Consider the following 13,402-nt stretch of genomic DNA (forward strand, 5'->3'; position numbering starts at 1 on the left):
TTAAATTAACACAAAATATGCCTCATGATTAAAAGAGAAGGAAATAATGAGACATTGTGGTATTATCTTTCAAGGCAGGTGGACATGATTTACAGCTGCAACCACATTTTAATGTCCAAGTTTCATTTAAGTGGTTTATAATTTACGCTCTGCTGTTTTCATCCCCTAAAAAGTGTGGGAGTGCATTAACTCTTTACTATTGTAACATCAGTCATCCTAATTGAATATTTAACATCATTCTCTGTTCCCAAGAAACCCTTGACAGCTTTCCAATTTCACATTTCTACATTGTGTAAGTGTTCAAGCACAAACTGTTTGTTGCCTTTGACCTGATTCAACAGTTTGAATTGAAATTCTAATTCCTTAACACCCCCGCCCCCAAAAAAATTATGGCCAAATATGCTGCATAGGCCAAAAAGTAATTGATCCTTGGGTCTAAATCTGCTGCAGTGAAGATCGATTATAGGGACCAATGTTCAGAAAAGGCCAACTGACCCGATATGAGTCATGCTGTTTTTCAGGATTGTCTGCCAGCTGCCTAAAGCGGCCATAAACCCCTTCCATTGTTAATAAAAGGCCTAAATGTTAGACCCAGACCCCCAGTTGGGCCTTTTCAGCTGCTGCCATCAAAATGTAGGTTTTTGGGTTAACAGGGAATAGAACTAGATGCAAATAATTTCACTCTTAACCCTCCAAACTTCTCAGGCTTATTTAAATCTATAATTGTAATTCCCTATCCCCTTCTGTCAATATCCTCATTCTATTTCCTCTTATATGCTGCTTTTTCAAACTGGAAAACCCATCCCTGAACAGAGGGGGTGGGGTACAACACCACCTATCAGCTACGTACATGCAATCCTAACATCTCTACCTCCATTCTTGCAAAGACAAATAACCCTCTCATTACCTCTATGACTCTTAACAACCTTCATGTGCTTGCCATATCTTTAAACAACTCACAGAGTGTGTAAGCTGGCTCAGAGCCGAAGAAGCCTCTTGGATGTGTGGTGAAATGTCTTTGAAACACAGCAAGTCCAGTTGCCTTGATTTACTACTGCTTGGTATACAGTGATCTGGATGACTGAGAACCTTCATAGACATGTTCAGTTCAACCATTCCTAGTGGGAGTGAGTTTTGCATTCTTGCCACTCTTTGGATAAGGAAGTAGCTTCTAAATCCCCTAGCGACACACACAAAATGCTGGAGGTACTCAGCAGGTCAGGGAGCAACTATGGAAATGAATAAATAGTTAATGTTTATTCTTTTCCATAGATGCTGCCTTTTCTGCTGAGTTCCTCCAGTATTTTGTGTGTGTTGCTTTGGATTTCCGGCATCTTTCTTGGGTTTCTGAATTCCCTATTGGATTTCTTGCTATCTTATAGTGACTTGGAGTTGTGATTTTCCCCACAAGTAGACACATTCTCTCTGCATCCAACATATAAAGATCTTCAATTATTTTAAGACTTCTACTAGGCCAGCCTCAACACAGCTTTTCTTTCTTTAGAGAAAATGTGATCCAAACCGTTCATCCTTTCCTGATATGCACACCCTCTCATTTCTGATATAATCTTTGTAAATTTTTTAATGAATTAAGGGTTTCTGTCTTCACTACCTTGTCAGGCAGAGGGTTTCTGTCTTCACTACCTTGTCAGGCAGTGAATTCCAGTCCCTCATCACTCACCAAATAAAGCTTCTAATTGTTACTGTGTTGAATGCTTGCCATTTTCCACAATGAATGGATATGATTATGGCACTGTTTACAAATTATCAAGAAGACAGAAATATGGATCCCACTACAGCAGCTGAAGAATATAAATTCAAATAATTAAATAAGTGACAATGAAAGCACCAGATTGTCATAAGAATCTGGTTCATTTATCCTATTTAGGAAAGGAAATCTGTCATCCTTACCCATACTGGCATCTATGTGGTTCCAGGCCCACTCCCATGTGTTTAATAACTGCATCTTCTGTTCTGGAGCAATTAATAATGGACAATAATCGCTAGTGTTGTCAGAGATCTAGATATCCTGTGAATGAATGAAAAGGCGGCGGCGGGGGAGAGGGGGGGACAAGAAGAAAAGGAATGACTAGGCAAGTGCAAAATAGCAGTTACAGCTACCCTTGAAGATTCCCAGGTGAGTGTCTTCATGGAGAGGTATCACCGAACATGGTATAGAAGAAAGTCATTCAGATCATTGACATCTATGCATTACGTCCTCACAGGAGACATGTACTGTATAACTTTAGTAAGTGGCCTCATGATTATATCATAAAATGTAAATTAGATTAAAACATGAACAACAGGAATTCTGCAGATGCTGGAAATTCAAGCAACACACGTCAAAGTTGCTAGTGAACGCAGCAGGCCAGGTAGCACCTCTCATGCTGCCTGGCCTGCTGCGTTCACCAGCAACTTTGATGTGTGTTGCGTAGATTAAAACATCACTACTTTATTGTCAAACGGGTAATCTGTAAAAAGTTTATTTACTGCCAAAAGAAACAACTTAAAGCTGCTGGCACATTACCAAGATTTGACTTTTAGGTTCAATTTCCAGCTGGGAGATATTGTTAAATATATTTTGCCTCATTAATGCGTTCAATTCTTCATTCTTTTTACGCTAGGTCACCCATAGCAACGGTGAATTGAGTTGTCGTCGCTATCTCACAGGAACCAATTGCGAGGTGGCTTGCTGTACGTCACTAAAGCAGCCCGGGATTGGGCAGTTGGTGAGCGTCGGTGGGAGGAGAAGAGTCTGGCAAAATGGCGGACAGGGCATTGGTGGATGTTAACAAACTGAAGGTATAGGGAGCTAGAGTTCATGTTGGGTGAGGGGGTCTGTGGGATAGGCCGGGATAGGAGTCGATCGACCAGGGACTAGCTTCTGATGATGAAGTGGTTGCCACGCTTCAGCTTCTCCTTGCTTTTCCTCCTGGAGTTTTATCCCCGGAGATGCATTGAGGGTTTCGCGTCGGTCAATTTCCCGCCCCGACTATCGTTCCATTAACTTTGCCCTTTGAGGGTGGGGTTGTGTTACTGTTTCAAAGTTTTCCCCTACCATTACTGCCTCCTGCCCCACTGTTTCAAGTAGTATAAATGTGCTGAGGACCACACATGGCTCCCACACGGCCTAGTGGATAAATGGAACACCGGAACATGGTTCAATCCTGGCCTGTATCATTATTGGGTTACAGCCGTATCGTATGGGGTATAACTCCCGAAAGCGAGGGGTGTTTAATTTTTTTTGTGAAGAAATAAGACCAGTGTAGTGTAACGGTTGTTACTAGACTAGCATCCAGAGGCCTGGACCATGAGTTCGTACAACTGTCGTGGCTGCGTGATGTAATTCAATAAATGTGGAAAAAGTAGTTAGGGTCAGTAATATCATAAATCTGCTGAATTGTATTGTAAAACCCATTAAGGTCCTGTAGAAAAAGAAACCTTCATCCTTCCTTATAGACTAGATTTTATGTGCATCCAGCCCCAGCAATCTGACTCATAATATCCCCCTGAATTCAGAAGCAAATAAAGATGGATGGTAAATGCAAGCGTATTTTTTAAAGAAAAATTGTTTTGAGGCAGAAGGAGAAATGTGTAAGTGCAAAATATTGTACACACAATTGATCAATCTTCACTGCATGTTGTTCTGGATACCCCATTTTAAAATGGGCCACTAAAGTTTAGTGTATATCTGCTAGGATGACAACGGATTTGGAAAATAAGGAAAGACTCAGATACTGTCTTGACTAGAACAAAGTATTAAGGGGTCATTTTAATGCTTTGCTCTTGTATAAAAGGCTGTGTAGCAAAAGGCTTTGTCCTGCAGTTGAAATTTTGGTGAATGAGTAAAGCAAATAAACACTTTAGAGTGGGTCCATAATGTAGTTGAGACAGAAACTATTGTATGTCAAGGGAGTTAGGGTAAATTTGGATTTTTACAAAGTTACGGGCAGACAGTGGGATAAGATGAATTAAAGCCTCCATAGTTCTAATCTTTTGTTTTTATGTTGCTTTAGTTGACTGAACTAAGACAAGAATGTGCTTCAAGAGGATTAGACACTAAAGGAAATAAGCAGGACCTCATTCAGAGACTGCAGGCTTTCCTAGAAGAACATGGTAAAATCTTGATTGCTATTTAATCTCTTGTTTTGAGGATTGTGCAAACTCTGTTATTTAATATATAATTATGGCTTGTGTATTTTTGCTTATTAACTGGAGGTATTGAACTTCCAAGAAAAGAAAGTTCCATTGAAATCTGATGTTTCTAAACTTCACTCTGGATTAAGTTAACTATAAAAGTAGGTGGGCCAAACTGGCCGCATCAGCAGTAGTTAATCAAGCTGCTCAATATGCATTCCTCAAAGTTATAATGTATGATTCTCCTGTTGCCAGTTGTTGAAATACTGTTATTATTTACAGTGGTTTTGTTAGTGTAACTTTGTTCTAGCTTTAAGCATATCTATTTGCCAACTTAAATGTAGACCTTGTATCCAGTCGTCTTTCCCACAATATTCTCTTCAACCCAATTCAGTGGTGAAAGCAATTGGTGTTATATATTGCGTGTTTTGGAGGAGTCAGAATCAGGTTTACTATCAGACATATGTCGTGGAATTTGTTTTGTGCAGCACTACAGTGCAAGATATAAAAATTATTGTAATTTACAATAAAAATAATGCAGAAGAGGGTAATAATGAAGTAGCATTCATGGACTGGCCCGCATGGTGAAGGTCCTTAAAGATGGAAGTCAATTATTCAAGGAGTTCTTGGGTATAGAGCAAAGTAGTCAATGTGAAACAGGTAAATTAAGGATTTGAGTGAAGTATGATTAGAAGTGGTTTTCTTTTCAAGCTAATTAAGCCAAAATTTCTGGCATCACGTTTCAAAAGGCAGTCGCTTTGATAGGACAAGGCAAATTTGTTAAAATGAGTCAAACAGTTTGCTCGTTTTTATTCTGATACGCCTGTCTACACTGCATGTTGGTGGGGATTTTAGATGCGATTGCAGTTCTTGCAGCTCACCTCTGTTGGAAATGATCAGAATGGAAGATAATGCTTTTTAATGTTTAAACTATCGTCTGTTTCATGTGGCTATCTACTATTTTTTCATCTATCCTAGACATTAATATGTGTAAATGAACAGGATTTTAAAATGAATTCTTTTGTACTGGGATTCTGATGGTGAAAGTATTTGATAGCTGTATTTTATTTTTAATGAAAATGTAGATTTGCAATTCTTTCACAGAAGATTGTTTTGTAGTTAGTAATACTTTGGGCTTGCTTTGAAATGCATTCAGTTGCAATATGGTTTAATATTAACATTAAATTGACATAATTAAGATTTCTGTATCAAGCTAACTGTACTCAGCCATGTGGATACTTTGGTATTTCAACAGAAGCTCACCAGTTCAGACTGTATTCGCAGAGAGTGGGGGAATAGTTAACATTTTCAGTGCAGTTGCCCTTTGTACTTCAGGCTTAAAGTACAAAATTGGTCTTGTTCTGAGTTACCTTCATTTTGTATGCATGCCTCTTTTTAGTTGAATATCCAATAAAACTGATGGAACAACTAAATATAATCAATGCCTTAAGAAAACAACAGGAATTCTGCAGATGCTGGAAATTCAAGCAACACACATCAAAGTTGCTGGTGAACGCAGCAGGCCAGGCAGCATCTGTAGGAAGAGGTGCAGTCGACGTTTCAGGCCGAGACCCTTCGTCAGTCCTCGTTAGTCCTGACGAGGGGTCTCGGCCTGAAACGTCGACTGCACCTCTTCCTACAGATGCTGCCTGGCCTGCTGCGTTCACCAGCAACTTTGAAATGCCTTAAGAAACATAGGCAAGTGAGTGAAACTGGTTAGTGGTTAATATCTTGGATCTGTCTAAAACATTTTTTCTGTTGCGTTTTAATATACTTGTTGAAGTGATTACATCGTGCTAGCTTAATGTCATCATTTACAGCAAGCACAGCATGTTGTAAGACTCTTTTGGAGATACTTATACATGTCCTTGAACTCACCTTACAAGAAAAGTACTGAACTTTAAACTGCAATGCTGTAGTGCTTTATAGTCAGGCCTTCATTAGAGGTAGTAAACTGTAATATCTAATTCTTTTGTAAGTTAAAACTAGTATAGGTCCAGTATCAATTTGCTTATTTCTGTTACAGCTGAGGAAGAAGTGAATGAGGAAGATGTTCTAGCTGAAGATACAGAGGTAGATAATTATTTTTTTATTAGAATACAGCGCGGAATAACCCCTTCCGGCCCTTCGAGCCACGCCGCTCAGCAATCCCACAAATTGATCCTTGCTTAATCAAGGAACAATTTACAATGACTAATTAACCTACCAACTGGTATGTCTTTGGACTGTAAGAGGAAACACGCAGTCACGGGGAGGACGTGCAAGCTCCTAACAGACAGTGGTGGGAATTGAACCCAGGTCACTGGTACTGTAAAGTGTTGTGCTAACCACTATACTACTGTGCCACCCCTCTGGATCTTAGTGTGTTGTTACTTTAATTTTAGTGACCCCAGCATAAAAAGGCTTCAATATTCAGCAATTCACTTCTGGGGTTCTGCCATGACTCGCAGTTTATTGCTAGTACTGCAGTTGTGGTAATGGGTAAGTTGATATATCTGTAGTCAATGCACATGGGTCAATTTCATTTTCTTTTTGAGTATTTTTTCTTCAAATATAATATTGAAACAAAATTCTCAAGCCTAGCCAAGAAAGTCTTGAACTGGGTGTGCAATGAGAGCAGTCTCAGGATAAGGGTTTGAAGAGCTATAGAATAATTTCTTCACACAGTTGTCAGTCTTTTGAGTTTGAAAGATTTGGATGCTTGCTCAATCATTGAATATGTTTGAGGCTGAGATTCTTACAGTTTTGAGCACTGGGGTGGGAGGAGGGTTTAAGTGGAGTTGGGACATATGATTGGGCCTGGGTTGCATATGTGAATTCTCAACAGAACCACACTCTTGTATGTTAGACCATAAAGATGTAGCAGAATTAGGCCTGTTGAGTTTACTCTGCCATTCCATCATGGCTGATTTATTGACCCTCTGAACTTCATTCTCCTTCCTTCTCTCTGTAACTTTTGATGCCCTGACTAACCAGGAATCTATCAACCTCCATTTTAAATATACATACTCATTGACTTGTCCACCACAGCCATCTGTGGCAATGAATTCCACAGATTCACCACCCTCTGGCTAAAGAAATTCCTCCTCATCACTGTTCTAAATGGATGTCCCTCTGTTCTGAGGTTATGCCCTCTGGTCTTAGACTCCCCCACTATAGGAAACATCCTCTCCACATCCACTTTACCTAGTCCTTTCAATATTTGATAGGTTTCAATGAGATTTCTCCCCAGCCCCTCTCATTCTTCTAAACTCCAGCTGACTTTGGCCTACTTTATCCTCTGAGTACTCTGAAACTTCATACTTAACAATCAATTCCAGCATCTTCCCAACCACTGAGGCCAGACTAACTGACCTATAATTTCCTTTCTTCTGCCTCTCTCCCTTCTTGAAGAGTGGAGTGATATTTGCAATTTTCCAGTCCTTCAGAACCATACCAGAAACTAGTGATTCTTGAACTATTATTACTAATACCTCCACAATGTGATTTATTCAGATCTTTCAGCTTCCCAAGCACCACCTCCTTAGTAATAGCAACAACACTCACTTCTGCCCCCGGCACACTCAAATTTCTGGCATTCTGATAGTGTTTACAGTGTGGTCACCAACCTTTTTAAGCCCAAGATCCCCTACCTCGACCTTAGTGAAAGGCAAGATCTTCCTCCTAAATCATTTAGAGAAGAAGCAGTTCAGATTGTACTGCCAACTTGAGGCCTTTTATTTGGGCTAATTGTATTTGAATTACACAAAATACTTTTGTCAAACTCTCAAATTAATTCAAACAAGAAAACACTGTAACTAGCATATCAAACAGGCCATAGCTGTCTTTCTTTAAGAATATTACAATACTTCAGACATTTAATTCTAAGTTTCATTATTTAATTTTATTTCAACGCGAAAAGTAAATGAATAAAAATTGACTGTTGCACTCAGTGTGATGACTGGGGCTGGATACTTTTTGCTAGTTCCCTGAAGTTTGGCTCATAACTACAGACAGCTAGTCTGAGACAGTCTGTGAGATGTCTGTCAGTAAGACAGCTGCTGTACTTAGATTTAATAATTTTCATCCGTGAAAATGCAGTTTCACTTAGATAAGTTGACCCAAAGTAGGCACTGACTTTTAGTGGTATAAAACCAACGTGCACACTGCGCATTGCTGGGGCCCCATCAGTAGTAATTGCCACCAGTTTATGAATGGGGATGTCATTTTCACAGACATATTTTTTAAACTCATTGTAAGTATCCTCACCTCTTGTTCTTCACTCTTTTGCAATTAAAGGAGAGAAGTCCTCCTTTGTTGTAAAATCTTGGAAAGCCATTCTGACAAATACAAGCTGAGCTGTTTGCATTACATCTGGGATTCATCGAACTGTAGTGAAAAATATTCACAGAGTGACAAGTCGATCCACGTCCTCTGACAGTGACCTTGTCACTGTTGCAGGGCCAAGCGGTATATTATGTATTGCGGTTGTGATGCTGTTTTTGTTTTTAAAGTCATTAAAAACAGTCTCTGCGGTAATGGCTATTGCTTCCTTGAATAAATCGCCATCTGTGTTTAGCCAAAAGGTGACTTACACGAAATGATGCTTCAATAGCAGCCTTATTTTGAGCAGCATGTTTTGTGAAAAACGATTGCTGGGCCTTCAACCCCGATTTCAGCTCCTCAACTTTCCAGGCACAAATTGCGCTCTTTGGGGGGTTAAAGTTGAAGTCTGTCCCGAGCTTTGTGACCCATCAGGGCCGGTGCTTTTGCCGGTTTCTGTGGCGATTGCTGATTGCGTCGCCTCTGATCTGGGCTGACATTTATGTGCCAGGCGGCACCTAATTAATTAGCTTGTTTATTTCAGCTTTTCTTAAAGATGTGCTGGGTGGGTTCCGGATACCGCTGCATCCCTGCATGTTTCGCAGCCCGGTATCGGTCCATGGCCCAAAGGTTGGGGACATTGCCATATATTGATGTTTGCGACAGTCTGTACCCTTATCTAATCTGATTGGTCACTTTGATGCAGCACCAGCTACTCTGAAAACGCGGTGCATGGCGGGGGAGCTACGCACATCGCACTGGGCAGAAAGAACAGAACTAAAACCCCGCAACCCGGAAACAGTCGCTCTTTATAAACAGCGTTCAATAGCAAAAGTATTGCTAAATTACCATTATCCTAATTAGTGTTACTTATTTTTATGATGCTCACATTACAACAGTATTTGTGTATTTATGTTTGATTTTTTTCGGGATCTACTGGCAAAGTCTCAAAGATCCACAGGTTGGCGACCCCTGGTTTACAGTAAAGACTGACTCAAAATACTAAGTTTGTCTGCCATTTTTGTACCCCATTACTATCTCTCCAGCTTAATTTTCCAGCAGTCCAATATCCACTCTTGCCCCTCTTTTACTCTTTATGTATCTGAAAAAGAAACTTTTGATATCTTTGATATTATTGGCTAGCTTACCTTCATATTTTTATCTTTTCTCTACTTATGGTTCTTTAGTTGCCACCTGTTAGTTGTGAAAAGCTTCCAAATCCTCTAACTTCCCACCAATTTTTGCTCTATTATTTGCCCTCTCTTTTTGCTTTTATGCTGTCTTTTGCTTTCCTTCTCACCCACAGTCACCTCATCCTCCCTTTGGAATATTTGTTCAGCTTTGGATTGCATCTATCCTGTGCCTTCAGAATTACCCCTAGATGCTCCAGCCAACAGTTCTGTCGTCATCCCATTCTGGTGTCCTCTTCCAGTCAACTTTGGCCAGATCCTTTTTAATGCCACTGTAATTCCCTTGACTCCACTGTAATACTGATATATCTGACTTTAGCTTCTCTCTCTCAAATTGCAGGGTAAATTCTATCATATTATGATCACTGCCTCCCAAGATTTCTTTTACCTTAAGCTCCCTAATCTCATCTGGTTCTTTACACAACATCCAATCCTGAATTGCTCTTCCCCTAGTGAGCTCAACCACAAGCTGCTCTTAAAAAAAACATCTCACGGGCATTCTACAAATTCCCACTCTTAGGATCCAAAACCAGCACCTACCTGATTTTCCCAATCTACCTGCATATTGAAATTCCCCGTGACTATCATAACATTGCCCTTATTACATGCCTTTGCTAGTTCTTGTTGAAATTTATATCCTACATGGCTACTGTTCAGAGGCCTGTAAATAACTCCCATCAGGGTCTTTTTATCCTTGCAGTTTCTTAACTCTACCCACAAGGCTTTTACATCTTCTGATCCTACGTCATCCCTTTCTCAGGATTTAATTTCTTTTTCTTACCAACAGGGCCACCCCACCCTCTCTGCCTGCGTCCCTGTCCTTTCAATACAATATGTATCCTTGGGTGTTAAGCTCCCAACGATGACCTTCTTTCAGCCACGACTCCGTAATGCCCGCAACGTCATACCTGCCAATCTCCAACTGTGCTAGAAGATCATCTGTCTTGTTCCATATACTGTCTGTATTCAAATATAGCACCTTCAGTCCTGTATCCATCACCCTTTTCAATTTAGTCCCCCTTTTACACTTTACTTCATCCCACTGCCTGCAATTTTGCCTATCATCTGCCTGTCCATCCCCACAGTCTCACTAAACACTGTATCAACTTGTATACCAATTGCCCCACCCTCAGCCCTATCACTACTGTTCCCATCCCTCTGCCAACTTCATTTAAACTGGGGGTTCCCAACCTGGGGTCCGTGGACCCCTTGGTTAATGGTAGGGCATCCATGACATAAAAAAGGGTTGGCTTAAACACTTCCTAACAGCTCTAGCAAACCTGCCGAAAAAGATATTTGTCTCCCTCGGGTTCCACTGTTGCCTTAATTTCTAATAGGAATAGATCAGTGAGGTTTAACTTTCCAGTGTATTCTTCATTGGTTGGATAGTTAGTGCTTTGATAATGGAAAATTTAATAGCTAGTCAAAATGTCTCTGATATATCAGGAAAAAAAAACCTTTTTAAGAAAAATGGCCTCTGGCTCCATTTAGTTGTTGGAGTAATGGAATATCAAATTCAAAGTTCACATGGGAAATCTATAAAACCAGAGTCAAAATTACAATTGTTTATTCGAGATGTCCACCGAAGGTGGAACAAAAATGCTCCTTGTGCTTAGTTGACCTCTGCCCTGCCACTGTTCATGGAAAGCAGTTAAAGTTCTGTTGGAGTCAATTGTTAAGTATGAGCTTTGTCAAGGTTATAGAGCAGTTGGAAGCCAGTATCCCAAAGTTTGATATTTTAATTGTAGAATATAAACACTTCATTCTTTAAAACATTCTTTTTTTTCTTTTATTTTCCTCATAGGAGGAAGAGCAGCAGCAAAAAGTTGAACCAGAAGTTAAAACTCAAACTGTTGCTGTCAAGGAACCAGAAGAGTAAATATTTGCTAATTCCAGTTTTGCATGTTTTAATTGAAATGATAGTCTGTATATTCTAATAACTCTTAAGGTGCAGTTTCTTAGGGAAAATACTTTATAATTTGGCCTGGTCTGTGTTCATTTTTGGCTTTGGCTACTGAGCACTTCTTTGCAAAGTCACCAAGCTAGTCATGTTCACAAATAAATACCTGCACTTGTGCTACAAGAATATATTGTTCATAAATTAAATTGCCAATGCAATGCAAGTTAGAAATAATCTTATAGACTTTGGTTAGGTTTTGACCATTTGATGTTTAAAACTGTAGAGATTCATTTATCAAAATTGCTTTATATTCCTGCTTGCAATTAGTCTTAATTTAGTTCTAACTAAGCTATTATTTGAAACTTGAATAAGGGGAGCTGTGCAACATATGTTGACCTCAACATTGTTCTTTATAGGTTGATTAAAAAACACTAGTGACTAGTAAAGACAGCAGCTTGATTTCTTGTCTGACTTTTATTTGAGCTACCTGCATATAGGTTTCAAACTGGGTCTTTAGAAAATGAATCATTGTCCCATTCCTAGAACTGTTGTCTTAATGAATGGTATTTCTAGATTGGGTGCAAGGAGTTTGCAAATTGTAATCTCAGTTTTTTCTTAAATGCTGTGTTTTCTTCAACCGTCTGGGGAGGGGGGTGAAGTTGATATTTGAGATCACATTAATTTTACTTAAATTCTAAAAGTATTTCTTTTTCAGAACTGTAGCAAAGAAGTTGGTTAAAATAATGGCACCAATGACAGAGAGTGAGGTTAGTATCAAGGGACTTTTGCAAACATCCATGACTGTGTTTTTCTTGCACTAATTATGCTTTGTATGAAGGTTATGGCAACATCTGTCTGCCACTAAAATATTCACTTTTTTTTTGTAACTGTAAGCATGAGATTCTGCAGATGCTAGAAATCTGAAGCAATGCGCGCGCACAAATTCTGGAGGAACTCAACAGGCCAGGCAGTATCTATGCAGAAAAATAAATAGTTGACATTTCAGGCCTAGTCCTGATGAAGAGTCTCAGCTCAAAACATTACCTATTTATTCCTCTCCATGGATATTGCTTGACCTGCTGTGTTCTCCAGAATTTTGTGTGTGTGTTGCTCTCATCCTTTGTAAATAGTTTGACCCTCTTGGGCATCCACTGGTTTGCCATTCAGGACTTGTGTTTTTGTGTTTGGTAAAGACACAATGGTATCAATAATACTAGTATCCATTTATTACTTTACGTACTTTTCACTCATTTGTACCACTGACAACTGAGGGTGCTGGCACTGTCCCCATTATGTGCAGCAAGTATGTTCATTATACACTGACTGGCATAATCTGTACAGTCTGTGGATTGTGTTCACAATGCAGTACTGCTGATGAGTGACACCAGATGGATAGTCAGCATAAGATGCTTGACTCCTTCGCGCACCTGTAGCATGCTTATGGCCTTGCTGACACACTTTATGTGGTCCGTGTCAGACCCATCCTGCTAAATTATTTTTGTTCATATTCATCTTTACAAAATTTTGAATGCTATTTATTATACAAACTATGTAAGAGATATGAAAGGCAGAATCTAAGACTGGATAAGGGGGCATAAAACTGCTGGTAGCAGGTATAGCAATATTGAACTCTGGACAAGAGCATCAAATCTTAAAACTGGCCAGTGCAATCAGGAGTTGCGTATGCAAGTCTGGACGATGGCTGCCAAATTCTGGGCACTGGCAGCAGATTAAAACAGCGCTAAGTTCTGTGAAATGGCAGCAGTAATCTCTGGGTTATGGTGGCAGATTGTTAAACACTGAACACCACAATGGTAGCAATTAGAGCATCATTAAACTCTGAACAAAAGCAAGTAAATGCATTAAATTTTGG

General features: G+C 39.6%; 2 protein-coding genes across 3 annotated transcripts in view; both read left to right on the forward strand.

Moving 5' to 3' along the window:
* Positions 1 to 2,712, forward strand: part of pan2 (poly(A) specific ribonuclease subunit PAN2) — a 137,299-nt gene extending 134,587 nt beyond the window's left edge. For both annotated transcript variants that reach the window (XM_072248906.1, XM_072248908.1), the window contains one exon: positions 2,625 to 2,712. In XM_072248906.1, the coding sequence (XP_072105007.1) occupies positions 2,625 to 2,635 (11 nt within the window). In that variant the 3' untranslated portion in view covers positions 2,636 to 2,712. The remainder of the gene's footprint in view (positions 1 to 2,624) is intronic.
* sarnp (SAP domain containing ribonucleoprotein) overlaps positions 2,713 to 13,402 on the forward strand; it is a 28,427-nt gene continuing 17,737 nt past the window's right edge. Inside the window, exons 1-5 of the mRNA XM_072248912.1 lie at positions 2,713 to 2,802; positions 4,017 to 4,116; positions 6,164 to 6,210; positions 11,434 to 11,504; positions 12,245 to 12,296. Of these exons, the coding sequence (XP_072105013.1) occupies positions 2,764 to 2,802; positions 4,017 to 4,116; positions 6,164 to 6,210; positions 11,434 to 11,504; positions 12,245 to 12,296 (309 nt within the window). The 5' untranslated portion in view covers positions 2,713 to 2,763. The remainder of the gene's footprint in view (positions 2,803 to 4,016; positions 4,117 to 6,163; positions 6,211 to 11,433; positions 11,505 to 12,244; positions 12,297 to 13,402) is intronic.

The sequence above is a fragment of the Mobula birostris genome, chromosome X (genome assembly GCF_030028105.1).
Source record: "Mobula birostris isolate sMobBir1 chromosome X, sMobBir1.hap1, whole genome shotgun sequence".
Taxonomy (NCBI): Eukaryota; Metazoa; Chordata; class Chondrichthyes; order Myliobatiformes; family Myliobatidae; genus Mobula; species Mobula birostris.